The 26,737-nt window shown below is 37.7% G+C and overlaps 1 protein-coding gene across 7 annotated transcripts in view; it reads right to left on the bottom strand.

Moving 5' to 3' along the window:
* Positions 1 to 26,737, bottom strand: part of msh3 (mutS homolog 3 (E. coli)) — an 80,886-nt gene that overhangs the window by 39,095 nt on the left and 15,054 nt on the right. For 6 of the 7 annotated variants that reach the window (XR_007184690.1, XM_048189225.1, XM_048189223.1 and 3 more), the window contains exons 9-19: positions 14,641 to 14,771; positions 13,284 to 13,392; positions 12,162 to 12,246; positions 10,713 to 10,822; positions 8,815 to 8,947; positions 6,752 to 6,939; positions 6,415 to 6,583; positions 2,724 to 2,788; positions 2,188 to 2,304; positions 1,868 to 1,999; positions 974 to 1,088 (exon numbers count right to left, since the gene is read on the bottom strand). Coding sequence is in view for 6 of the 7 variants with exons in the window: in XM_048189225.1 (XP_048045182.1) it covers positions 974 to 1,088; positions 1,868 to 1,999; positions 2,188 to 2,304; positions 2,724 to 2,788; positions 6,415 to 6,583; positions 6,752 to 6,939; positions 8,815 to 8,947; positions 10,713 to 10,822; positions 12,162 to 12,246; positions 13,284 to 13,392; positions 14,641 to 14,771 (1,354 nt within the window). In the remaining variant the exon portion in view is untranslated. The remainder of the gene's footprint in view (positions 1 to 973; positions 1,089 to 1,867; positions 2,000 to 2,187; positions 2,305 to 2,723; positions 2,789 to 6,414; positions 6,584 to 6,751; positions 6,940 to 8,814; positions 8,948 to 10,712; positions 10,823 to 12,161; positions 12,247 to 13,283; positions 13,393 to 14,640; positions 14,772 to 26,737) is intronic. The other variant, XM_048189224.1, reaches the window with a different exon arrangement.

Below are 26,737 nucleotides of genomic sequence, written 5' to 3'. Positions count from 1 at the left end.
CTTTCAAAATGTGGTGTATTGAAATCGCGTTTGAATGTGCGCTCGCATTTACTTTCACTTTCACTCTGTGAATATGGAGCAGCGGCGACCGTTATCCAACTAAATTAAATGTTTTTTATTCAAATACAAAGCAAAACGACAGTGGAGGCGTAATGTAAACGTAGCGGTGGCATATTCTTTCCTAATCATCCTAACCACTCTGTCATGGCAATATCACAAGACTACTTTTCGCCTTGACAAGAAATCTCGTCACCTTTTAGTCTCGCGTCACACCCCTAGTGGGGATGTTTTTCAGCAGCAGGAACTGGGAGACTAGTCAGGATTGAGGGAAAGATGAATGCAGCAATGTACAGAGACATCCTTGATGATAACCTACTCCAGAGCACTCTGGACCTCAGACTGGTGCGAAGGTTCATCTTCCAACAGGACAACGACCATAAGCACACTGCCAAGGAGTGGCTACAGGACAACTCTGTGAATGTCCTTGAGTGGGCCAGACTTGAACCCGATTGAACATCTCTGGAGAGATGTGCACTGACGCTCCCCATCCAACCTAGATGGAGCTTGAGAGGTCCTGCAAAGAAGAATGGGAGAAACTGCCCAAAAATAGGTGTGTCAAGCTTGTAGCATCAAACTCAAAAAGACTTGAGGCTGTATTTGGTGCCAAAGTGCTTCAAGAAAGTAATGAGCAAAGGCTGTGAATACTTATGTACATTTTTTTTATTTATTTATTTTTTAACAAATTTGCAAAGAATTCAAACAAACTTCTTTCACGTTGTCATTATGGGGTATGGTTTGCTTTTGTGTCCTTTTGGAAGCTTTAAAGCTTAAAAAAAGCAAAATGAGCGACAACAAGCACATTATTTAAAAACATTTCCTTTAGTGAAGACACACGAGGGTGTGCAAATGAATTCTCATTTTGGGTCAGCTAATCCATTAAGAAAAAAAAAAAAACATTGATGGATGTTTTCACCTGTAAGTGAGTGTCATTGGGGACATATTGATCCTGATCTCCCATCAGCGAGGTGATGACCGGATGCTTGCCTGCCGTAATCAAAATCTGACTTTTATCTTCAAGAAACTCAGGCCTATGTTCAGGACAAAAAAAAAAAAAAAACAGAGTGCGCACATATTTAAATAAGCTGACACAAAAATTCAAGAATGAATTCGCCAACATAAACTTTTGCGAACACTGTTTTGGCACGACACCTTACATATAAGAGTTGGAATTTATGGTATCAGCTCAACACACTTTTGAAAAGTCCAGAGGGAGAGGATAAGCTCTGGTGCTCTGCAGAACAGGCGGGAGGGGGAGGCGGTAAGGAGCAGAGGGGGAGTAGTTGGCGGAAACCTCTGCTTTCAAAGTCAAATCCACTCCCCCACACAGACTGTCAGAGGGATATGGAGTGGGCTCTATACTGCATGGGGGTGGGATTCATCCTACTGTTGGACTCAATTCGGGCCAGGGAGAGACGGAGATGTGGGGGCTCCTGGGTCCCCTTACTTTCACTCATCTATGAAAGCTTATGTAAGATGCTTTATGCGCATCTCACGAAACACAAAAGAGAAATAGAGCTTCTTTGTAGATGCTCAGAAATGATTGATTTTATTGCACTATGGCGTGCCAAAAAAGATTAAAAATCTGGGAAAACTCCCCACAATTGCTCCCAGAACTACACGTATGTGACTTTTGAATGTTCAAAAAGAATAGAAGTCTTGGAAACAAAGCTTAATATATTTAATTTGGCGAACTGGGCAATTTATGAGCGAATATGCGTGCTTGTGCATATGATTAGGTTTGAAATATGAGAGAGGACAGGAAGGCAGCAAAGAATATGGGAATAAAAAGCCAACTTCATTACCACACCTGCAGTAATTATTTTCTTTAGCAACCTGGGCCAATGAGAAGAGGCAATCCATGGTTGCTAGGTGACACACTGCTTTCCTCAGGATGTAGTAATGGTCCCCAAATAGCCTGCATGACAAAAAAGATAGAAGGCTATTGAGAAAGAGAGAACGAGCACTGTTAGGTCAGAAAGTGAAAGACAAAACACGTTTTATATGATTCAATTACTACTGCAGCTTCCTGATCCGAAAGTCGACACTGAAACAAATTGCTGAAAGCATCTCAGACAATCAACAGGGCTGCTATAAAAAGGATTTTTATCATATTTCAAAGTTACATACTGAAGGAAACTGATCCACTCGTGATTGCAGTCAATAACCAGCTGCTCACGTAGTTGCTGCAGGCGCCGATGTTTCTCCACAATGAAAGGAGTGTGATAGCGGCCAACAACCTTAGTGCTGTGGATAAAAAGCCGGTTTAAATGCTAAAATTGGTTTGTATCCAACCTACTTTTCAATGTAGAAGTAAGCTATTCCCTGTGAATGTGCAGGACTTCCGACTCATTAGCCACTATAGATAAACAGCTACAAGAATAACAAAGTGCAGTAAACTGTAAAACCACATGCGCTACAAGCCGGTGTGTTTACAATTCTGATAACAAATTAAAATAATATAATAACAAATACCAGTGTGCAATATCAAGCCATTTTTGGATCGTTTTTGTACAGCTTAAATAACTGGAACTGGCTACTTTGATATACAAATTATATGGGAGAGGACACTTGGTAGAAGCTCTCTTAAAAAGTAGTACATGGGTAAGATGATGGATTTTCAGAGATCATTCAAAGTGATCCAATTTCTCAACAATGGTGCCTACCTGTTGATTTTGACCCAGTCTGACGGGACTATGGATGACATACTGTTCTTTACTTCAATGAGAAACTGTGTAAGAAAAAGAGACAAATCGTTGTCAAATTACTGTAGACTGTCTGAAAACCTTTGTTGGATTTTACTATGGTGAAGACCAGATACTCACAGTATTAAAGGCTGAAAATTATGTTAAAAAAAAATAAGCTCACAATTTGAGTTAAAAAAAATATAATGTTATAAACTTAATGTTTTGTGCATGGACACTGTATTTATCACATTACATAGTAACCTGTGCATTGCAAAAAAAAAAACCAACAAAAAAAACAATAGTTTTCACCAAAAATAAGGTGCTATCCTCTCAAAAATCGAAAGGACAATTTCCAAATATCGTCATAATTTACTCACCCTCATGTCATTCCAATCCTGTATGACTGTGGAACATCAAAGAAGATATTCTGAAAAAATGTCTCAAAAGTTTGTTTGTTTTCTGTCCATACAATGGAAGTCAATGGTCACCAAAACTGTTACCAAGATTCTTCAAAATATCTTCTTTTGGGTCCAGAAAGAAGAGAGAAAATCATAAGAGTTTGGAACAACATGAGCATGAGCAGATGCCAACAGAATTTTCATTAATGGTACAGTCCACCCAATAAAAGTCCCCCATATTTATATGGTCTCATTTGTTTGTCTTAATGATGGTTATAGTTAAATCAGTTCTGTAGTTATGTACTGAATGCATAAAAAAAAAAAAAAAAATCAGGCAAGATTTCTAGGAGTAAACTGGGAAAACATACAAACATTTCCTCTGTTTTTGTACAACACTGCTGTTATTGTAGAGAGTTTTTTTTTTTTCACACACTAGTCTATTATTATGGTATCAACTCCCAAATCCTTCCCTACATGGCACATAAAATGAAACTGTGGTTGGCCGCCTGCGTCAGTCATACAGTCTCTTGTGGTTCTAGGCCAGAATGAGATGACAAGTGGACCAGATTGTATGCTGATATTCAAAAGCATAGCAATGCTAGACTCGGCCATATGAAATGGTGGGAGAAAGTGGTATGGCCAGGGTCTATACTCTGAGGTGGAAAAACTGTTGTGTATTCATGAGGGAAGGGCAGCAGTGAGCAGATGGAGAAACAGATGTGGAGCTGCATGCAAACTGAAACATTTCAGACATTGTCCTTGTAGTTGTCATCTTCTAGTAAGGCAGTATTCAACAGTATATCTACAGTAGAATAAAATTAGTAAAATAGCTTTTGCAAGGTTGTATGTAATGTAGAAAAAGTAGTAATTATAGACAACTGACAACGAGACCATTGTATCTTCTAATTTATCATACAGTATTTAAAAAAAAAATGTAACAGTAACAAGGTAACAGTTGAATTTCAACATTTTGCACTAGGGAGCGCTTTTTCAAAACAATAACAGGTGTAGCTTAATGAAGCCGTGAATGAGAATAGAATCATGGGAGTTGTCGTCTTCACCTCCACAGCTGATGGAAAGCAATCTGATGGAACTCAGCCAGAAATCGTGTTCATGGGTAAGATAATCCATCAAATTGAAAATTGAATTTACCTCGGCATAGTTAAATAACAAGAGTTCAGTACATGGAAATGACATACAGTGAGTCTCAAACTCCATCGTTTCCTCCTTCTTATATAAATCTCATTTGTTTAAAAGACCTCTGAAGAACAGACGAATCTCAACATAACACCGACTGTTACATAACAGTCGGGGTGTACGACCCCAATATTTGCATATGCCAGCCCATGTTCCCAATATTATGAAAGGCATTACACAAGGGCAGGCAGTATTAACGTCTGGACGTGCACAGCTGAATCATCAGACTAGGTAAGCAAGCAAGGAAAATAGCGAAAAATGGCAGATGGAGCAATAATAACTGACATGATCCTTGATGTCATGATATTTTTAGTGATATTTGTAAATTGTCTTTCTAAATGTTTTGTTAGCATGTTGCTAATGTACTGTTAAATGTGGTTAAAGTTACCATCGTTTCTTACTGTATTCACGGAGCCGTCGCTATTTTCATTTTTAAACACTTGCAGTCTGTATAATTCATAAACATAACTTCATTCTTTATAAATCTCTCCAACAGTGTGTAATGTTAGCTTTAGCCACGGAGCACAATCAAACTCATTCAGAATCAAATGTAAACATCCAAATAAACACTGTACTTGCGTGATTAGACATGCTGCATGATGAACACTTTGTAAAGATCCATTTTAAGGGTTATATTAGCTGTGTAAACTTTGTTTATGCAGTGATAGAGTCGAGAGCTCTGGGGGGCGGAGAGCACGAGCAATTAAAGGGGCAGCAGCCCTGAAATCTGCGCATTTCTAATTATGCCCCAAAATAGGCAGTTTAAAAAAATTATTAAAAAAAAAATGGGGTATTTTGAGCTGAAACTTCACAGACACATTCAGGGGACACCTTAGACTTATATTACATCTTGTAAAAAAAATTTTGATGGCACCTTTAAAGTTTTATTAACATTACTGTGGTATGAAGGCGGGGCCAAAAGACAATTTACATTGCCGTTTTTATTATGCTTATATGCTGCAGTCAGCCGCTAGTGCCGCTCTTTTCATTTGTTGTTCATTTTACGATAAAATTTATGTTTCACATCCAAACTCCTTCTTCCCTGAACTTCAGCTTTGTTACATTTACTGTACATTTGATCACTTAAATTCACACTATTTTAATTCTTTCTAATAAAACATCCACAACTGCTAAATTACTATTCATACAGTTTACTTTATTTGATAAATTAAAATTGTGGGGTAACACAACGCTGTTTTACTTCGTCAAAACAATCATACTAAATAAGTTTGAGTGTGTTGAAAACGATGTTATAACGTTACTCTGTGTGTTCGCTCAGTGGCTGGTACGAGACACTGCAGTAAGCTAATAAATTAATAAATAAATATATTATATTATATAAAAATAAATTAATAAAAGCTGGATGACTTGTGTTGCTAAATGGAATGCAATTCATTTTAAAATATAGTGTATGGTGGAGAAAATGCTGTATTACTGTTACTACAAATAAAACTCTTTCTGATTATACTATGTTAGCCACTTGACAAAATTGTGTTGTCTCTGAGGCATGGTACAAACGTGTTAATCGCAGTAAATCAAGATTCAAACAGACTAACCGTGTTGAACTATATAACAATGGTTAGTTTTCTGTTGATAAAGGTATCAAAACAGTTGCTCATCTGTCTAATAAAAAGCATAGTATATTAAAGCCTTTTTGGTTTTTCTATGGTTTCTACGAAAGTAAAACCATAGAAAAAGGAAATCGAGGGTAACGCTGATATGACGTCATTGACAGGCAACGCAATGACATGGGCCATTATACTGGTTAAAACAGCTGATTTCTCAGTATTTAAACATTGTTGGAATCATTTGGGATAAACCCACTAATGTTTTAGTGGGTTTTGAATATTTTAATTCAAAACTCTTATTGTGCCTATAAAAAAATGCTTGTTTTATATTTTTTTTCTTAAAATAACTTAACAGGGTTAACAGTTGAAATGTGTGCACTTTGTGTAAATTCTGCCTCTAATGCAAAATAAAGTGTAGCATATTCGTGGCATGTATTAGGTGTCAAAATGCTCAGTTAAAGACAGGAGTTAAAAAGATGATGAGATGGAGATCCTTGATGCTATTACCTGCTGGCCAGACACTGTTGTATAATCCAAAGATGGGTTTTTTAACACCAGCCGAACCTCTCGCCGGTGTTCCATTATGTCTGATAGGACACTCTGGATCTCTTCTTTTCTTTTCTGGATCACTGGGAAGTCCGTCAGATCCACAAACATTTCTGTCTTATTACCCGTCCTAAAAGGATTACATTTCAGAGATATCTAATCAGAAGAGCTACATACAGAATAAAAGCATTTTTGCATCAGATACTTTGCTTTATGTATTGCATGTACAGTATTTGGATTTGGAAAAGTACACAGGTAAAGGTGAATATTCTTGAAGTTGTCAAAAGATTTAACGCACTTTGCGGCTTTCTCATCCAGTACTTTCAAGAAGTTGTGGGCGGGGCTTAGAAGCTGAGGTGTGTCCAGTAGGAGGTTCTTTAGAAGGGCAGAGCTGAGCTGTGTTTGGATGGCAGGCATTAGAGCTTGAAGCTCAGTGCTCAGACGAGAGAGAGTGCTGGTGATGAGGTAAAATTCCTGAGTAGAGCACTGACAAGACACAGAAATGACAACAAAAAAAAAAAAAAAACTGTCAAAAAATTTGCATGTAGAGTCTTTAAAATATATTGAAGTACACATTCTACTTCTCATGAAGATGCCATTTTCCTCCAAGATCAATTAACAACTCTTCATAACACTTACAGGTTTAGAAAATAATTATTGTAAACATGGCCTTGTGTGCGAGTGTTTAATTGCTTTTAAATTTGTACAGAACAAGTCATTTTTGCAGATTAGTTTCAATGAATGGTGTGTTTGGACTGAAAAGTTACAAGTTAATATGAAAGTTACAATGCTTATTTCAAATGATTACATTTCAGATTTGATTTTATGACTCATTGAAAGCCTAACAGCACTTTTCAAGATATGAACTCTTCAAAGACTATGAATAATGAACAAATTCCCTTCATTTTGCTTTACTTCATTAATAATGAACCAAAAAACCCTAAAACTATTGATTACCAGAAGAAATAATAATGCTTAGTCGTAACTTACTGCTGGGCATCATTAATCATTATATGTCAAATGCAATGGCTCATGTGTATGCAATCTGTAATTTCCATATTTTGATGACAGTAAGCACCAAGGAGCCAATTAAATCTCAGCTTGATCTTGTGTATGTTTATAAACATCAAGCCCATTTCCCAAAGGCTTAACATTAGTCATTCCTACTAAACATTATACACTATAATAAGGCAATGCATATCCACTCTCCTTGCTCATTAAAAAAGTGTTAAAGTCCCCCGTAGATCTATGCAAACACTCTCTGACCCTTATTATTGTACATACGTTTAATTTATGATGGAAATGCTACTTTGACAGTCTATTACTGGTAAATAAGATGCATAAAATCAACAGGAAACTACAAAAAACACAAATACTGAGAAACACTGTTGTTGCTTTTTTTTTTTTTTAGGTTCAATATTAAAGGGTTAGTTCACCTACAAATGAAAATTCTGTCATTTATTATTCACCCTCATGCCGTTCCACACCCGTAAGACCTTCGTTCATCTTCGGAACACAAAAAAAGTTATGAATCTTTTTGTGTCACATGAACTGATTTTAATATGTTTTTAGTACATTAATGGATTTTGAGAGAGGAAATGTCATTGCTGGCTATGCAGGCCTCACTGAGCCATCGGATTTCAACACAAATATCTTAATTTGCGTTCTGAAGATTAACGAAGGTCTTACGGGTGTGGAACGGCATGAGGGTGAGTAATAAATGACAGAATTTTCATTTTTGGGTGAACTAACCCTTTAAGTCTCATCCTTTAATGATTTTAATCCACCAACAATAAAGTTTTTGTACAAAACTACATTTAGACATTTGGACATTTTGTTTCATAAATTCTAAATTTTGCTTTTGATGAATGTGTTTTTATAAAAACGAAGGACAATGAGATGACAGAAACAGGCAGGTGAAACAGGGTTATTGAGGACATTCTGTCTCTCCACACATGCTAAAAAACAATAATCATTCCCATTCCTGCTCTCACTCGTCATTATGCTAATAGAGCCATTCAACAGAAACACGCCATTAAGCACCATCCCTTCAACCTCCTGCTTGATTCCAGAAACAAATGGAATGATTTTTTTTTTTTAAAAAGAAAGAAAAAGAAAAAAAGAAAGGAAAATATAGAACTTTCCATCAGCTAAAATCAGTTCTGGCTTTGAGAGGTTTTCACTGTCAGACAGAACATGACAGACCCTTTTTGTGTGACCATGACCACTACAGTCTAAAATATACTGTTGCCACCGTTTTGAACTAATTTTGAATTGCAAATGAAAGGGGGCTTCCTGGTGGACCTGTGCAGAAGAATTGTTTCAAACAGATACTGATTGTTTAGGTACTACAGGCTTTACTTTCTTGTGGTAGATACTGCAAAGTCCTCTCTCGAGGTCGGGTAGACGAGTTAGCAAAGACTGAAGAGAGGGAAGGACACTGGATTCAGAAGACAAAATTTCTGCCACTGCCTCCTGACGAGCCTGGATATCACTGAAAGAGAGAGAGAGAGATAGAGGATTTGAAAAATAGCATAAACATAAGCAGGCAAAGTAGTAGGGATTGGAGGAATTACAGTCAACAGATGCTATGTACACAAACCATAAAAACCACTGGAACAAAATAAGGCTTGTATCACACCACAAACAGAAGCAGAGTGTAAGTGAAGCAGCAGTGTAACCCTAACAGCTCATGTTGTGCTTTTCTGCTGCATAGAGAGCTGTGACATACTTGAATAAATACTTTCATTTAATAAAGGCTATAAATTATAAAATAACAGTCTACTTCATTATTTAATGCTGTTTCATAAAAGCATACATTACATTTTTTAATGTATGCTTTTATGAACTAGCATTAAATAATGGTGTTGTGTTGATAAAGAGGTTTATAGTGTTTTTTTTCCAAACTTTTGTGTTTTATAGTTAGTACTATAAGAAAATATTCTTAACATAATATATTGCTCTATCTTTTAAGAAGTGGCTTTAAATATCTACACTACTACTCAAAGGTTAGGGGTGAATACGTTTTTTTTAAATGTCTCTTATGTTCACTAAGGCTGCATTTACTGTATAAAAAAAAAAAAAAAAAAAACTGTATTATTGTGAAATATCATTACAATGAACTGTTCTATTGTAATATTTTAAAATATAATTTATTCCTGTGATGGAAAGCTGAATTTTCAGCATCATTACTCCAGTCTTCAGTGTCACATGATCCTTCTGAAATAATTCTAATATGCTGATTTGGAGCTTAAGAAACATTTCTTATTATCAATGTTGAAAACAGTTGTGCTGCTTATTATATTTGTGGAAACCGTGATGGTTTCTTTCAGGATTTTTTGATGAAAAGTTTAAAAGAACAGCATTTATGTGAAGTAAAAAAAAAAAAAAAAACTTTTTATAAGGTCGTTACTCTCACTTTTAATCAAATTAATGCATCCTTCTTGAATATAAATATTCATTTAAAAAAAAAAAAAAAAAAATTTGTGAGGCTTGTAAAAACAGTTTAAGATCATTCCCTGTATGTCAGGAGACACACATGAAGGATACTGCATCAATAACGTATCGATCTGATTGCATTGCCCACTCCTTTCACAGACAACATACAAGCATTTACATGGACATTCAGTGGCATGATATTCTGTGTCTCAATTCAAAAACATTCCCCACCATGTCTGTTAAGAGGTTTGGCAGGAAAATATGTGGATTTAAAGATTAAATTATAGTAATATGGAATCTAATATATTTATTCTCCACAAACATAATCAGATCTTTGCAAGCATGCATTACGTCACACAGATCCAAACAATCCCCTACAACCTTTAAAAGGCATATAAAGATGGCATCAGGTTGACAATGCCTTGCCAATTTAACTCTGGAGAAATAAAACAAACATTTAAATTTGAGTAATATCCAAATAGAATGAACTCAGAATAAAAACTTGCATTTTATGGCAGTTTATCCATTTTTATATGCAGTAGTGTTTTCACATAATCCATGGGGGATTTTCCAATCGAACCAGAATGAAATTATAATCCCGTCAGTGGCTGAGAAGAGGGGTGCAAAGTTCCTCCATTTGCAAAATACTGTAGGACTTGGATTATCCTAGGCTCAGAGTTTAGAGTTCAGCATTATCTGTGCTGGTGTAGGGAATATCTGGGCATGCCACTTCTACTCAGCACATGCAAACACTGTCCATGTTGCATACTAGCATTCAAATCGCAGCGATTACATGATAATAAAATTAAATAATGACTCACATCACAGATTTCAGTGGCTGGCTCACCCACTTTCTTAACAGTCTCTTCCCAAATGGAGTCTGAGTGTGATCCAGAACCCAGAGCAGACTGCCTTTTACTGAACCTGTGGTCTGACAGCAATGGAAAAGTCGTCATTAAATCCAAACTGACATCCTAGATAATGGATAAATCACTTCGCTATCAAGACACAAATGCCCATGTTATTTTCCAGGCAGTCTGTAACACAAGGCAAAGAAAATGCATAATTTAAATTAATTTAAAATAATTTAAAACTACACAAAAAGACCGCTTTAAAGTTGACGGTTCACATTAAACAATTCACAATACCATAATGTAAAGTTACATTTCTTACACAGGATTTTGTTTACATTTGTTCACTGTAATGGATGCTGTTTCAATGTAAGCAAAAGAGGTATACTGTTTACTACTGCAAAACAGATGTGATTTCAGTAATCCTAGTACAAATCTTCAGTCCATGCCTAACAAAAGTTGTCCTATGGATATTTTGTTCTCAAAATAATTTGCCTTGTACTGACATTCAGCTGGGGCTTTAAGAGATTAAAAAAAAAAAAAAAAAAAAAAAAAAGAGTTTATAGTGTCCTGCACCCACTAGTAAAAATATATCAAAAATATAAAAAAAAATGTCTGAATAATTTTTGGTTTGACTGTATTTTCATGCGCATTTTGGGATATTGCATTAAAAATGCTGGATGTAAACGCCAAGATGCGCATAAATTAAAAAAAACGTGCATAAAAAAAACGTAAGCGTTCAACTGAGGTGAATACATTTTTTTAATCTGATAAGAAGACATGACCATAAACTATGATGGAAGCATATTTACTGAATAAATCCCCTCGATGTGCAACAAAAACCTCCTGTGATTTTGCTGCAACAGAGCATGTGATTGGATAACCGGACTAACCAGCGGACCAATCACATCATACAGCATCTCAAATGTTGGTTTGGTTGTTCTGAAATGCCTGAGCCAAAGTCTGTCATCAGAATGATTTGGTTTAATTCCCTCCCAGAATTGTCTCAAATGATTGTGTTCCCAAACACCATCATCCGAAAGCAAGATAACATGATGGCTTTTATTGCATTTCATCTGAGACACAAGCAATTTATGATGGAGGAAAAAAGAGACACAGTGGCACAACTTCCATTTTTATCACAGATTATTTCAATTTTGCACACAAATTCAATTCGCAACTCAGGATGGAAACATAACACTGATGTATGCAGTCACAAAATTAGGCCCTCCCCTTAACAAAAAAACAATCAGAGGTGGTCTGTGGAGAATCATTTAAAACATATTGTGTAAATGGCAATCTTTCATGGCTGAGCACATGTGAACGGATCACCCAAGACGAATGTTAATACCAGATGTAAACAGTACGACTGTTTGTGTATAATATTCCATCATCCATGTTTTCCTCCATTAGACTGACCTGGTTGCACAGGATTTCCAGGTTCTTCATGGTAGCAGCATTGAGCAGCATATGGTCAGCATCACTCGACAGCCGCTTGAATGAACTGCAAACATCACAGAACAATCAAAATGTGTTTTCCACAAGAGCAGCTACTGCTTCATAATTACATCTACACATTTATACATATTCAAAAAAAATGTGAAAACCAATTCAGAAAAAGCAACGTGAAAACCAAGTAAAAAAAATAGAAAAACAAGTCAGACACAACAATACACAGTCATGACAAACTATTAGGCAGCAAGGCCCCATTTCAGCTAATGATGCATGCTAATTAAGGCTCTTTCAGAAAGTCTGTGAGGTCAAGGCCTCTTATTTTTCTTTAAACAACGTGCTTAATCAGTCTGTAATTACAGGAGGTTACTGAACATTCACACACCAGGGGTGACAAGCTGCAAGCATTGTGATTCAGATTCGACTCTGTTCCCTGCTGCTACACTATATTTGGATAAACGAACACCCTTGTTATTACCTATGTGCCTGATGGAAGTAGGTGTGAGATGTGTCTGCTTTGGGTGGGGAGGGAAAATAAGAGGGTCTCATAATAGGTTCACGCTAAACCACTGGATTCTTCAATGTGTTTGAAGCAAAAGCCAACGACAGGAAAGTGTAGGTGTAGCAGACACTAACTCATTCAGGAAATACACAGTGAACACATAATTAACACTCTGTTGAGTTTGCTATATTATTATTCATATAAGCATTACTACTAAGCAACAAGCACTGTTAAAGCAGAAATCCAAACAGAAACCAAAAGGGGAAAAAAAAGGACTCAAATGGATAATTCACACAAAAAGGACATTTGTAATTGTTTTTCTGTCATCAAATTTACTCATTCTCAAATTTTTGTCATTTTTGGAGCTCAGCAGCCTCAGTCCCCATTCACTTTCATTGTATGGAGAAAAGCAGCCAGAACATTGTGCTAAATAACTCAAACATTTTCCATTCTACAGAACAAAGAAAGTCATACAGGTTTGGAATGACATGAAGGTAATAAATAAAGATAGAATTTTCACTTCTGGATCAATTATACCTTTAATTAAATCTTTAAGGCATTAATGAAAAGTATGTAAGGTACTGTACCTGGAACACATTAAAATCTTGTCTAGCTTAAACTCAGCCAGATACTGGATCACAGGACCAAGACAGCAGACAATCGGGCTCTCCAGACCCATACAGAGGGAGTAGGAACCTATTTACAAAGGGGAAAAAATGATGTGGACATATTCACTGCAATTCTCAATTGTACTGAATGATAGTTAATAGTGATTGATAGACACATTACAAACAATATGCTTTGAGCTTTTAGCATAAGTATGCAATTGGACAGACTGAGTCTGAGTCAGTTCAGATGTCATTCTGAATCATTCAAAAGTTCAATTAATACTTTTATTCAGCAAGGATGCATTAAATTGATCAAAAGTGACAGTATAATCAAGCTGATTTCCTGGGTTGTCACAATTCCAATATTTGAGTAGTCGATAAATCATGAAAATGTATAATTCTTTATAAATACATATAACTAATGTTCCTGAAATCACTTTATTAAAACATTTAAATATAAAAAAAAAAAAACCTAAATTAAAGCAAAGGCATTTAGGCTTAAATTAGCAAATGCTTTAAACATTAAGCAAATGTTGCTGACATTTTCATCAAGTAATTACTCAAGTAAACAGTCATTAATTAAATCAAAACAGAAGCAGAACAGAACAAATAAAAACACAGCAGAAACAGAAACTAAGTAAACAATGCTTGAGGTTTTTTTTAGGTATCTAAAAATTGTTCAAGTGAAGTAAACACAGTATAGAAAAATGCTGAAAAAATGCAAAATCTATCAAATGTGAATTGGAACTACTTGAATCAATCTTCACTGAATGGTTATTAGATATAACATTAACACTAATTCAATGCTTCAGGTGTATGACTGAGTAACCTATAATTAATTAAAATCACCAACGCAGAGTACTTCCCTTTTAGGCCTAACTTTGTTCAAGTTCATGTTCATGTTTGGATGTTGATTTTTTCCAACAATACTGTAGAAATACTGGATTGCTACATTGTTTTCATTTAATAGATTTAGACTTGTGACTTTTACATAGTATCTGAGATACAAAGCAAGGCATCAAAGCATCAGAGGAAACTTCAGTGATGGTAAGGGAGTCTGCTGTATGCCATTAATGGATCCTGAACAAGACAAAGAGGTGATTTAGTCCCAGTCTTGACAGGAAAAGCCACCACCTCTTGTCCTACACATGTCCAGTTTAAAAGGACAGCAGATATTGATCTGCCTCCCTTCTGCCTACAGGGAATGATTTTTCAATTAAACATACTGACCTCACATCAGTTTGGGCAGACATCTCTGTCCAAAAGACCAGCCGATGCTTCATCATGACTGGAGGTCAGACATCAAAAGACAGGAGACAAAGATAAAGTAATTTACCCTTTCCCTGGTTTTCCACAGCTTGATGAGGTGTGTCTCTGTAGAAGTCTTTGATAATTCCCATCGCAGTTGGGTATTCAAACATGGTACTTTCTCGTTTCTCAATGCGAATTCGGTCATCTGCTTGGACACTGAGAGAGGAGACAAACAGGAGGTTTACATGAGACAACAGGAAATCACACCAGGTAAAACTTAAAGATGTTCAATGTGAGAAAAGGAAACCCAAAGGAGTTGCTGCATATTTTGTAGATTTTGTGTACCATATTACACTTCTGAAACAAAAAAGAAAAAGTTCAAAAGAGAGCTTTGTCATTAACATTGACAAAAAAATTTTAATGTTATCAAAAATCTAAAATTGTTTTATAGATATTTTTAAAATTTGCAATGTCAGGTTAAGTGGCCCGCCAATAATAAGGAAAATGATTGGCATCAGTTTGATTAGGACATGGACCAGATCCTCCAAGTAACAGCCAGAGGGGATGCTAACCGGAAGCTGCAGACAATATGCTCAATGATCATCAACATAGCTGCTGAGAGATTTGGCCTGAAGAAGCAGCTTTTGACCAGCGGTACTGCGGGACCAAATCATCAGGAGGAGAAGATGTTCAAGATGTACAAGATGTTCCAAACAAGATCAAGGACCTCATTCTGAACTATTATAACTGCTTTAGCTTGAGAGTCACCTCTGGATCAATAATATCTGCATTTCATAGGCTGGATAAAGGAATAAATCACAGGGTGATTAAGAGTTCACGGTTTCCCGAGCAAGAGAGGTGCTGCTTTACAGTGTAGCGAAAATTAACTCAAAGGGGAAATATTAATAATTATTCATAACTCATTATGATTATTAATTATGATTAATTATGAATATGCAAATCCGTTAATCAGATTAACTGGACGTAGCTACATTAAAATTAACATTACAATCAGTTAACCTGTTCGTCCAGTGAACGCTCAGTGTTGATTGTTTATTAATTCTAAGAAATGTCAATTTCCAAGTTATGGAAAAATAATATTTCTTATTGTACTGTACTACTCACGTAGTCCGGATCTATCACTTAAGAGGCAATTCATTAGCAGACGGAGTCAGAACCAAACGTGTATTGTGCACAATCTTTATTAACTAACTCACAAACACATAACTAAACTAACAAACACATAACATAACATACATAAAGGGTCACACACACACACACACACACACACACACACGCAAGTCAGAATGAGTAATGATAGTGTTGAACCGGAAGAGTTGCTGTTACTAGAGCTACATGAAATGTCAAAGGCAATCTGGAAAGGACTCATCAGTTTCTTTTAGCAATAGCAAAGGTAAAGTCTTTACAAATCAATACTAAATCGCTGTTTAGCATTAAAATGTACGATACTTGCAAGATGCCTTTAGGCTGAAGAGCGTCGGATCTGCAGGTTGAGGATAACTCTTGAAGTTATCATCTGAAGTTGTTGCCAGTCTGTTGGGTGATGAGCACATGGCTGGGTGTTGTAGGCCAGGGGCCTACCAGCCTTGCGGCCGGGCCTAGAGAGGCCGGCCGCAAGGAGATTTGTTCGGTCCAGAAGCAAGGAAGAAGAAGAGAGGGAGTGGCACTGTTCGCTGGTTTTTAACCTCTGGTCAAAGTCACACCTCTCAGTTGTTGACCGGACCAATGAAGATGTTGTAATTCCGGGTGGCAACACCCCTCCTGTCAGGGCTTTTACAACCCCGAAAGATTAACAAGCTGAGTTCTTGAATCAGAACTATTAAATATTCTTTTAATACTGATGTGTTGCACAGGTATGGATGTACCGCATACACAAACATTTAAATCTTCCCGCTACGAACGTATAGACACTAAACATGGCATGATTGAAGTTACCGTGCAGGTCATAACATTTAACAATCATCAAACATGTAAATACAATGAGTACAATACAACATCAGTAATAATGGATACCATTTCCTGAGAAGGAATCATTTATAGCACAGTCTGTCTATACATTAATGCCATAGAGTCTGTGTTCTCTGTGGAAAATGCAGGGAAGATGCAGATTTTCTGTGTCTCTACTCTGTTCTCCATGCGGCAACCACATTCCTCAGCGCAATAAACTTGTAACTGAAAACTTCCCGGGGGATGGGGACAGACTCCAGAGTGAGCTTAAAACTATTGGTTAACTAACCAATAATTGTGTCTGATTTGCCTCAGTCATTACAACAGAGAGTCCACTGACAAAGTCTCTTCGGCTGGCGTAGATGTGAGGAAAGTGTTGGGCCCAGGATGCAGTCGACCATGCTGAAGCGCGGCTGAGCCACAGTGTGCTGGTGGGGACAGTGGCGTCAGGACATGCAGGGTTTGGCTGTATCCAAAGAACTCAATACAACAAGGCCCAGAGAAAGGACAGGCTTCAACTGGTCCAAGAAGAAATCCAAGCAGGGGTGAAGGAAAGACATATCTGTAGAATGTTTGGGGATGTGAGAACAAGGGGCGTGGACTCGATCGTAACAGGTGATGGTCCGAAACATCTCATGTTCTGAGTTGTGGAAGGTGGAGCCACACCAGATCCAGTTCCCTATCCAATCTTTCTACGCTGCCCTAAAGCCCTGAGATAGGAATGTTATTAGTGGTGCCATGACCATCACAGAAGCCATCAGCACAGGGATCTCTCTCAGCAGGCACCAGCAGCCAGCACAGCATTCAAATGTATTTGTCAAGGATGGAGAGAAACCACCACGGATCAGGAACCCAGCAGGGGAAATTGCAGCTAAAGGTCGACCTGGGAAGGCAGCTCAGATTCCCAGAAACCATCGCAATGACCACGCTTAGGCCTGACATGGTCCTCCTTTCAGAATCATCAAGGCAGGTGGTCCTACTGAAATTGACTGTACCCTGGGAAGTCTGAATGGAGGAGGCCTTTGAACAGAAGAGGGCCAAATACGAGGAGTTGGCAGTTGAATGCTGTAGCAGGGGATGAAAGGCTGGCTGCAGAGGATTTCGCTCTGCAGGGCCCTCAAGCTCCTGGGAATCAGGGGACTGCACAAGAAGAAAGCCATCAGGAACATCATGGATGCCGCTGAGAAGACATCTAGATGGCTGTGGATCAAAAGGGGCGATCCGTGGACCACACAAGCTACCTAGCTACCTAGATGCCTGGGCAAGGGTGTATGATGTTGAAAGACCCAAAACACCTACTGACCTCAGGTTACATCACTGATGATGTGTCTAGGTTGCACCTGTAAGGTGTGTGTTAAAATTAATCTCCCATAAAAAGAAAATTATAAATTAAAATGAGTTTTTTTTTTTCTGAATGGTTTCTAAAGCTCACGAAGTATAGCACTATCACTACTGAGCCCTGATGAAGGCCAGTGTGCCGAAACGTGTTGGCAAAATAAATGCTGATCTTTTAGCTCCATTTTTTGTTTATTTTGACCCCTTGACGCCACAAGTGTTGCTGGTATTGTCTATAAACAGCACTATCAACAGTCATGGATCTGGCGGGCTATTAAAATGTAGTCACTTTAGATAAACTAGTCTGACAAATTATATGCATGTAAATTAGATTTTGCCTAAAGAAAACGAAGCATTAAAATGCATGACAAAATTAATTTGATGGTTAAGCTAATTTCCACCCAAATTGTCAATGAAAAAAAAAAAAAAAAAAAAAAAAAAAAAAAAAAAAAAAAAAAGCGCCCCTTGTTGGCAAACGCTATTTACACTAGCTCCAGCCACAAATGTCTGGTTGGGCCACTCAAGTTTTAAAAAAGACGCATCGAATTCAATGTCTTCAGTGGCGCAGCAGTAGCGAGTAAGGCTCGCAGACCTGGCTTTTATCACGATTGACGCAGGTTCGCATCCGCCTTTTGCCAAGCTCGCGTTTATTTTCAATAAAAATGAAAATAATGTTCTAAAAGTGGAAATAAACTGCGAACGAGTGTTTAATACTAAGTGTTTATTATTAATAATAAGTGTTTATTGGGTAGGGTTAGGGAAAGGTATAGGGAGGGTTTTCATTCTCCCAATAAGGCAGCATCCATTTAATAATTTTAATAAATATAATCATTTACACTCTGATATTATTGCATCCTGTTAATGTACAAAAATACTTAGGAGCAAATAGTATCTGCCAATATTAAAGGTGCTCTAAGCGATGTCACGCGTTTTTAGGCCAAAACATTTTTTGTCACATACAGCAAACATCTCCTCAATATCCACTAGCTGCCTGTCCCCTGAACACACTGTAAAAAAACGCGGTCTTTGTTGTCGCCACAAGCTCCAAAAACGGAAATAAAAACAAACTGGTGCAGCCTGGACCATGAATCATAATAAACATGCTCCAGCCAATAACTGACAAGAATTATTTTAAATGCGCGTTCATGACTGTTTCAGGAAGCACGGAGGGGAGGGGGAGGAGGAGGAGGAGGGAGGGAGGGTCTAGCTAGCCTCTGTTTTGTTTGACAACACTTCAAACGTCAACAGGAAGTTACTCCACCCAGGATCGCTTGGAGCACCTTTAAGTATAGATAGCATCTAATTACTATGTACTCTCATTGCAAAGAACTGATACTTTTACATGGTGTAAACAGAATCTATCACTATTTTCACCTAGTGTAAACCGCATATCGCTAAGAAAATGTTGCTACATATACATTGTAACGTCTGGATGGATCCGTTCAGAGTCAATAAACTTTGGAGTTTTCAGAACGCTTTTAACCTGCTGAACTTTGTTTGTTAATCACTAACTCGGCTCCGGACGACTGTGACTTTCGGCAGGTTTGTGGACCTGTGAGGGTAAACAGAAAAACTGCAACTTCCTCACTTCGGTGACTTCAAAAGGAGCACCCCCCCCAGAGACTGACCAGATCCACATTCCAACACCCCACACACACAGGGACACACAAAAACACACACACACACACATACAGAAACACACAATCATACATTTTTAACTGTATATGTGAACTACCACTGTGCTGGAATATATACATGATATATTTTAGAGCCTATGCATGTTTCCTAGTGTTTAAATGAGTGTATTTGTGCTAGTGTGCATTTTAATAGGGGAATTCTGTCTGTAAACCATAACTTCTTGTCTATGCCTTTCTGATCTGTCGAGTTTGATCTCTCCGTAAAGCTCCGGACACGAGCTATTCACTGAGATATGTCACACAGCTGACAAATGCATTTTTCTATGTGTTTGATGATACTGTGAAGAACGCACTCCATTTCGAAATCTGATCTGATAATCATAAATCATGCAGATTAAGTCGTGAGGCCAAACAAAGGGAAAGCTTTCCCGCCAACTTTGCACCCATGTTATTGGCTACCCCACCTCAAGGAGGTGTGTCGGCTTATCTGTCATAAAAGCAAAGACGCACAATTTCTTGTGTTCTCTTCCGATTGTCTCACGAGCATCTCGTGCACGTTTTTCCCGGACATCTCCGGTGACCACGCGCTGCCATCGCGCTCAGCTTCGGGACCACCATCTTCCAGCGAAACTCATTCTCAAGTCCTCAGTTCAAACCTTCCCGCGGAACGGAGGAAGCCACCGAACTGCACCAGCGCTAACCTGAAATTCGACACACACAACCAATGCAAGTATACTGCCGTTTCTCAATCTTAGATGACGAAACTGATTTCCGTGCTGGCTTAGGACTGGTTGTGAGTTTGCTACTTTCCTTCTCTCTTTCCTTCTCTACTTCCACTCTTGTATATATATATATATATGTGTATACTTCTGTATATATTTTAGACGTATAATCTCTGTAGACATAGCTGCATATATTAAACACTTAATTCATGCTCGATTGTTCTGTTCGTTCTTTCAACTGAAGACCAAGTCACTTTAACGTTTTTCGATCGCTTTATGCTAATAGCAAGTTATTTTCATGGCCAGAGAATAACTCCGGTTATAATATTCTGTGAGGGACTTAGTTTGCTGGACAAACGAACAGTTTCTCTAAATAATTATTAAACCTGAACTAATCATATATGTAATTGATTATAATTCGTTGTAATTGATTCACAATATATGTTTAATTCCCCGTTGGGTCGATATATGAATCATAATTTATTCATAACCTTATGAATTATTATATTCATATTTCATCCATAAATTGATTAATAACTGTACGAACCGCTACATCGTTACAACATATATATATATACATACACACACACACACACACACACTGTACAATATATACAAGTATTATTATATATTATTTGATTTAAGTATTTATTGTCCTACCTTAAATGTATGGATATTTAAACAAAATAAGGTTAATTTATTTCACAAACCGCAATATTGTGAATTATTATTATTTATTGGGGGTGCTTAACTGTCATGAAAATGATGTCACAGTGCACAAAGAAAATAAATAAATTATATACATATATATATAAAAAACTATGACTCCATTTTCTTAATTTCTTTTTTCCCTTTTGATTTTAGGGTGAAATATGAGCTTGACATGTTTGTGCAACTACTAAGTTACTTAACATTTACATAAGAGAAATCATTCATAGAAGCAATGAATTCTGCTTTTTGTCTCATCCTGAAGCCTTCAATACCAATGGATTCTCTCAGTGGATATAAGGTGCATATTAGTTTCTAGTACACACAAGCTTCACCAACAGCCCATTCACTTTTGCTTCCCCACCATTCAACACGACAGAGCTCTCAAGGACGCAGGTTTTCTTTGTATCTCTGTGCTGTTGCTAGGGTAACCAATGAACATATGTGGCCTATGCAAGCGTGCAGCCAGTTTTATCTTCCCCAACAGTGTAATTGACTTGCTGGAAAAAAACAAATAGTAATAATTCATTTAAAACAGAATCGTGCCCATAAGTGCCTGCTTCCACAAATCTAACTATGCAAACACATTAACAAGAGAAAGCCGCAAAGAAACATCTTTGAGGTCAAATGGGAGATGGGAGAAATATGATCACATGAATATGGATATAATACCTTAAAATTAAGCATCATTTCTATAAACAGAACCTAAAATGAATCTTTCATGCCTAAATATTTTTAAGCATAAAATATCATGGGTAGCACCGACTAACTTATCCATCGATTTTTTTTTCTGAAGAACAAGATTTTAGGATAAAAATTATCTATATTCTTTAGCAAAGGAAATTTCTTAGGTCGCTTTGATCACAATTTTGCCATCGTTAGTTAATTTTAATTAATCCTGTGGTGATAAATGAATTTATCCAAGTGCAAATATTCCATGTAGTCTCTCAATTAGTTACGCATTACTAGGCATAAACCCTCTGGGCAAAGTTTTGCACCATTAAAAAATTCTTCAAGGAAAATTTCACATTCTTCCTTGTGTGGATACCATGGAAAAGTTAAGAGCATTATAAAATTTACATGGTTATGAAAGACTGGATCATAACTTTGCATTATATTATTTGCATACAAGTATGTTGGCTATACTTTAAACTGTGTATTTCAATGTTTATTTTTGCCCCACAGGCTCCTACTTCTTGTACACTATTGTGAAATTAGTTTGCATTTACAAACTGAGGAACAAGGCAAAATTATTTTATGTGGTAACTGACAGCTGACCAACAGATGCTTTCGATGGAACATAACTTGTATTCAGCCTGAAATATAACTAATTTAAGGACCAGTTCTGACCCTCACTGGAGTAACTTCATTACCCTCTTTGGTTATCGACGCCAAATAATGATAACATAAGGAAATTTTCCAACTTATTTAAAGGGGTAAATGATAGAAAAACTTCCAGTGATGAAGCATGATTGTGTTTGTGTACGAAGAAATTGAAGTTGTTTGATTGGTAGGGCAGAGAGGAGCATTCAGAATCCATCTCAAATAACCAGTACGCACTGGGATAAATTGATGGCAGTGGCACCTACAACACACCACCTGCAATTCTCCTGAGGGTCTCATTAACCCACAGCACAGCAACTACTCGGCAACAGTTGCTATGGGCCCTCCCATACTATCATGCCCCTGAGAGCTGAAGCGCACAGCACATGGTTAGCAGTGAAACCCTGAAATGTGTCTAAAATATTAAAAGCAAAAAGAATGGAATGGGACAATGGAAACTGAGAACAAATGTGAAAGAAGTGATTTTAACAATGATGATGATAAATTGGCCTCCAATTTATCTTGCCTTTCTCTTCAGAATCATTAATTCAGAAATAAAACAAAAACAAAGGTTGTTTAAAAAAAAAACATTTTACATTTATGTCTATACTTATTTACTTCCATAAAAATATATAAAAACAAACATCAAGCATTGCTTGATTGAATGGAGGTTCACGACAGCACTTATGCAAACCTGCAAAGTTCACACAAACCATTTTAACAAGTCTCGAATTTAAGCTGCCTAACAAGAGTGCCCTTTAAAGCTTGTATGCAGACGCAAATGCCTACGCAGTAATTTGACAGTTGTTCAGGTCCATAGGTCAGAGGCTTTAACCTATCAACACTTTGATGTATAATTCTGCCACATGCTTAATTTCCCCCAGATTTCCTAGTAACAGTAATACAATATTGTTAATGGCAGAACAATGACAGGACGATGGAGGAGAAGGACAGCAAGTGAACATGAGGATAGCCATGTCTGGTTATAAAATACAAAGAGGTAAAATGAGGCAACAAGAAGTAGCTTGAGACAAGACAAAAGGACAGAGAGAGCATGACAGGAACACATAACCAGGAAAAGGAGAGTTGAGACAGCTAGGACAATTAAAGGTTAGGTGAGTAATTTCTGCGCTAATACACCAAACACTATTGCAAAAGCAATGACTGTTTATCAAACAGGTTTCCCTGTCTGCCATCAGTCGAGCAAACAGTTCTGCCTCCAAACTCACTGCACTGGTGTTGCTGCGCTGGGTTGTTCAGGATGCTCAAACAATCACATAGCCACAGTGTTTACACTTCTTGGAAGAACAAATGCATTTTGAGCTGGGATAGGAGAAAATAGAGGGACATGAAGTACTGCAATAGCTTTTTTGCAATCACATGATTCTGATGATGCGCAAAATTCAGATGGAGGGCAGGAAGTGAAGAGCAGAATGGACAAGATGGAGGAAAGTCCTTAATGTACTGGTTTAGACACTATTACAAGAGGGTGAACGTGATTTCACCAAGTACAACATGTTCCTGGATCAACATCTTTGTTGATCCTGGAGCAACATTCCAATCAACCAATCAGATTTGAGGGACAAGTTCACCATTTATGTCAAGTTTAGGGTTACAACTTGCTTCCACGAGAGTGTTATTCAACTATCATTTCCCTCTGATTTTAGGGATAAGTTATGGGTTGGGTTAGGTTTAGGGGTTGGAACTACATTTTCAAATAGCAATGTTGTTCCATGATCAACAAAATATGTTGATCCAGGAACATGTCTTACTTGGCAAAATCACGGTGACCATTAGAAGAGGTATAAACAGAAAATCACAATATGTGTTGGATGTGACCCTTACGTTATAAAGAGGAGCGATTTTTCTCCTGAATTGGAATATTTGCCTGTCACCGAGACTGTAAGCAACTTCTCCAGTGCCCGGTTACGTAAAGCACCTCAAATTTTTCCATTAAATATGAGAATTAAGTCGTGATTTCCCCTTACATATGGGAATGACTTAAGGGTGTTGCATATAAAGTCTTTGATATGATCTCTTAAACCACTAATGTTTCATGACAGCGACGTTAGAAGACTTGGATTGAACCTGCTCGCTCCATGTAACACTTAAGGTGAAGTTTTCCAAAACATATGTTATATTAAGGAAAATTACACTTGAGGTGCTTTATGCAACCGGCACGGACATCATTCTACTCCAGAAAACGAATGAAAGCATACAAAACTATGGAGGCATACTACTTTTTTGTTAATGGTTGCATATGCAAGTTGTATTAACTTTTGACAAAGTGGTCACTGCACACACAAGCATTATCCGACTCGGCTCCACCTGACCACAGATGCAGGATTAAAAGCCACTTTTTCCTGTATTTTTCAGTCAATTTCTTGCATTTTTCCCCCTGATGAACAACAACTTTTGGTACACAATAAAAGCTCCTTGTGGTTTCTCAGTTTTGTTCGATTACAAACTACACAAAACTTAGGAATTTCATAGTGCTTCCCTATGTAGAAAATCACTTCCTGCCCTCCATTTGCATTTTGCACTATCCTGTGACACCATGTTCAACAACCTATTCAGAAAGACAGAAAATCAAGTGAGAAGCGAGAGAGTGAATATATGAATGGTCAGTGCACATTAGAGACAGTAGAAAGTAGAAAGATATAGATTGAGTGAGCGCACCAGTAAAATTCAAAAGATATAAGGCCTGTTGGGGAGGCATCACTCTTTCCTGGAGTATGTGCCCCTCAATAATTTAATCTAATTCCTTCCATCTAGTTCCTTTAAGCGTTGCCCTTGGCAACAGTGATCACAGTCACAGCAAGTCAAAATAAATCGACAACATCTGTCTTGTTTAACAGGCAAAACAAAAGGTTTTGCCCGTCAACTGAGCAGTGTGTCTCGCAGGACTGCAATGGCCATTTCTCTTTTCTTTAGGAAATGACTAGACTTGGCCATGTGATATTCCATGATCACCAGTCGGGACTCCCAGTGAGTACAGAATCCAAGCTCCTTCAAAACAGCTTGCTTGTTCATTCACTAATGACTGTTCATTCTTACAGAAGATGTCATCACTTCCAGAAATGTGGTTACTTTGGGCTTAAGTTGTCAGCAATGCTATTGAAGATTGTTGTGGAACCCAATTCATGACCCACTTGTCTTTCTACACTGGATTTCTAATGGTTCAACACCCTTATTATATGTAGCACTAGATGCCAGCCAATTTCCCACTGTCCCCTGGTGAAATACCACATGCTTCCAATGTTTGTATGAGGTGGTATTTCCTTCCTTCTGCCAGAAGCTCTGATGGCACCAAGTAACTGATGGAGAACTTGTTGAGGACCCATTGCAGCTGTAGCCCTCCCAGAGTTTCTTCAATCTTAACAGTGTTAGCATGTTCAAGGATCTTGGTGTTGGGGAGTCACTCTCAAAGTGATACCTTGAATTCTCTGGAGAAACCTGATGTTGAAACATCAGTCTTCTAAAGTGTTGCCTATAAAGCCCGGAACAAACAAGCCGACGAACTAGTGGCGACAAAAGCAGACTGCGGGGTTCGCTCACGTTGACACCGTCTGGGTCCAAAGTTACCCTGACACACCAAACCGATGCTCGACACCTGACAGCCAACTAGCATGTCTGTTCTGTGCCTGAGTAAGAAGAAATGCCTTTCCGTACCAGCAGGTGGCAGTAGCTCAACAGCCAATCAGAATGATCAGATGGCCCAACTGACTGACAAGCTCCGGTGCTGATTGAACATGTCGAATCGGCTGAAAAAAAGCCGACGAGGACCAACTTCAGCCGACAGTGCGGAACGCACTAAGAAAAGCTTGTTGAGGAACAAAAACTGCCTGACGGCCGACCGTCGGCTTGGTGTGTTCCGGGCTTAAGGTCTCTTTTCTGAGGAACCAGCCAAAATAGAAAGAATAACATCCCAGGATGAGTTATAACCACCAGCCTGGACTCCCACAGTGCATCTGAAATCTCATACTGCCTGAGTAGGTATCACATTTGATCAGGAAACAACTTTGTGATGTTATATATAGCATGAATGTGTGTGGTATGAATTAAATCTGGTCATACTACATTTCCCAAGTCATCCAGGCAATTTTTGCATCCTGTTTTATGGTAAAGGGATAGTTCACCCAAAAACATGGTCATTTACTCACCCTCTAATTGTTCTAAATCTGTATGAGTTTCTTTCTTCTGTTGAACACAAAAGATATTTTGAAGAATGTTGGTAACCAAACAGCTGATGGTAGCCATTGACTTCCATAATAGAAAAAGAAATACTATGAAAGTCAATGGCTATTGTCAACTGTGGTTATCAACATTCTTCAAAATATCTTCTTTTGTGTTCAACAGAAGAGAGAAACGCATAAATTTTTCATGTGGGTGAGTAAATGATGACAGAATTTTCATTTTTGGGTGAACTATCTCTTTGTGACTATCCCTTTAAAGGTATATTCGCATGCAGGGCCAGCAAGTATAGAAT

This window comes from Megalobrama amblycephala, linkage group LG4 (assembly GCF_018812025.1).
Source record: "Megalobrama amblycephala isolate DHTTF-2021 linkage group LG4, ASM1881202v1, whole genome shotgun sequence".
Taxonomy (NCBI): domain Eukaryota; kingdom Metazoa; phylum Chordata; class Actinopteri; order Cypriniformes; family Xenocyprididae; genus Megalobrama; species Megalobrama amblycephala.
This window is presented reverse-complemented; position numbering and strand designations above follow the sequence as displayed.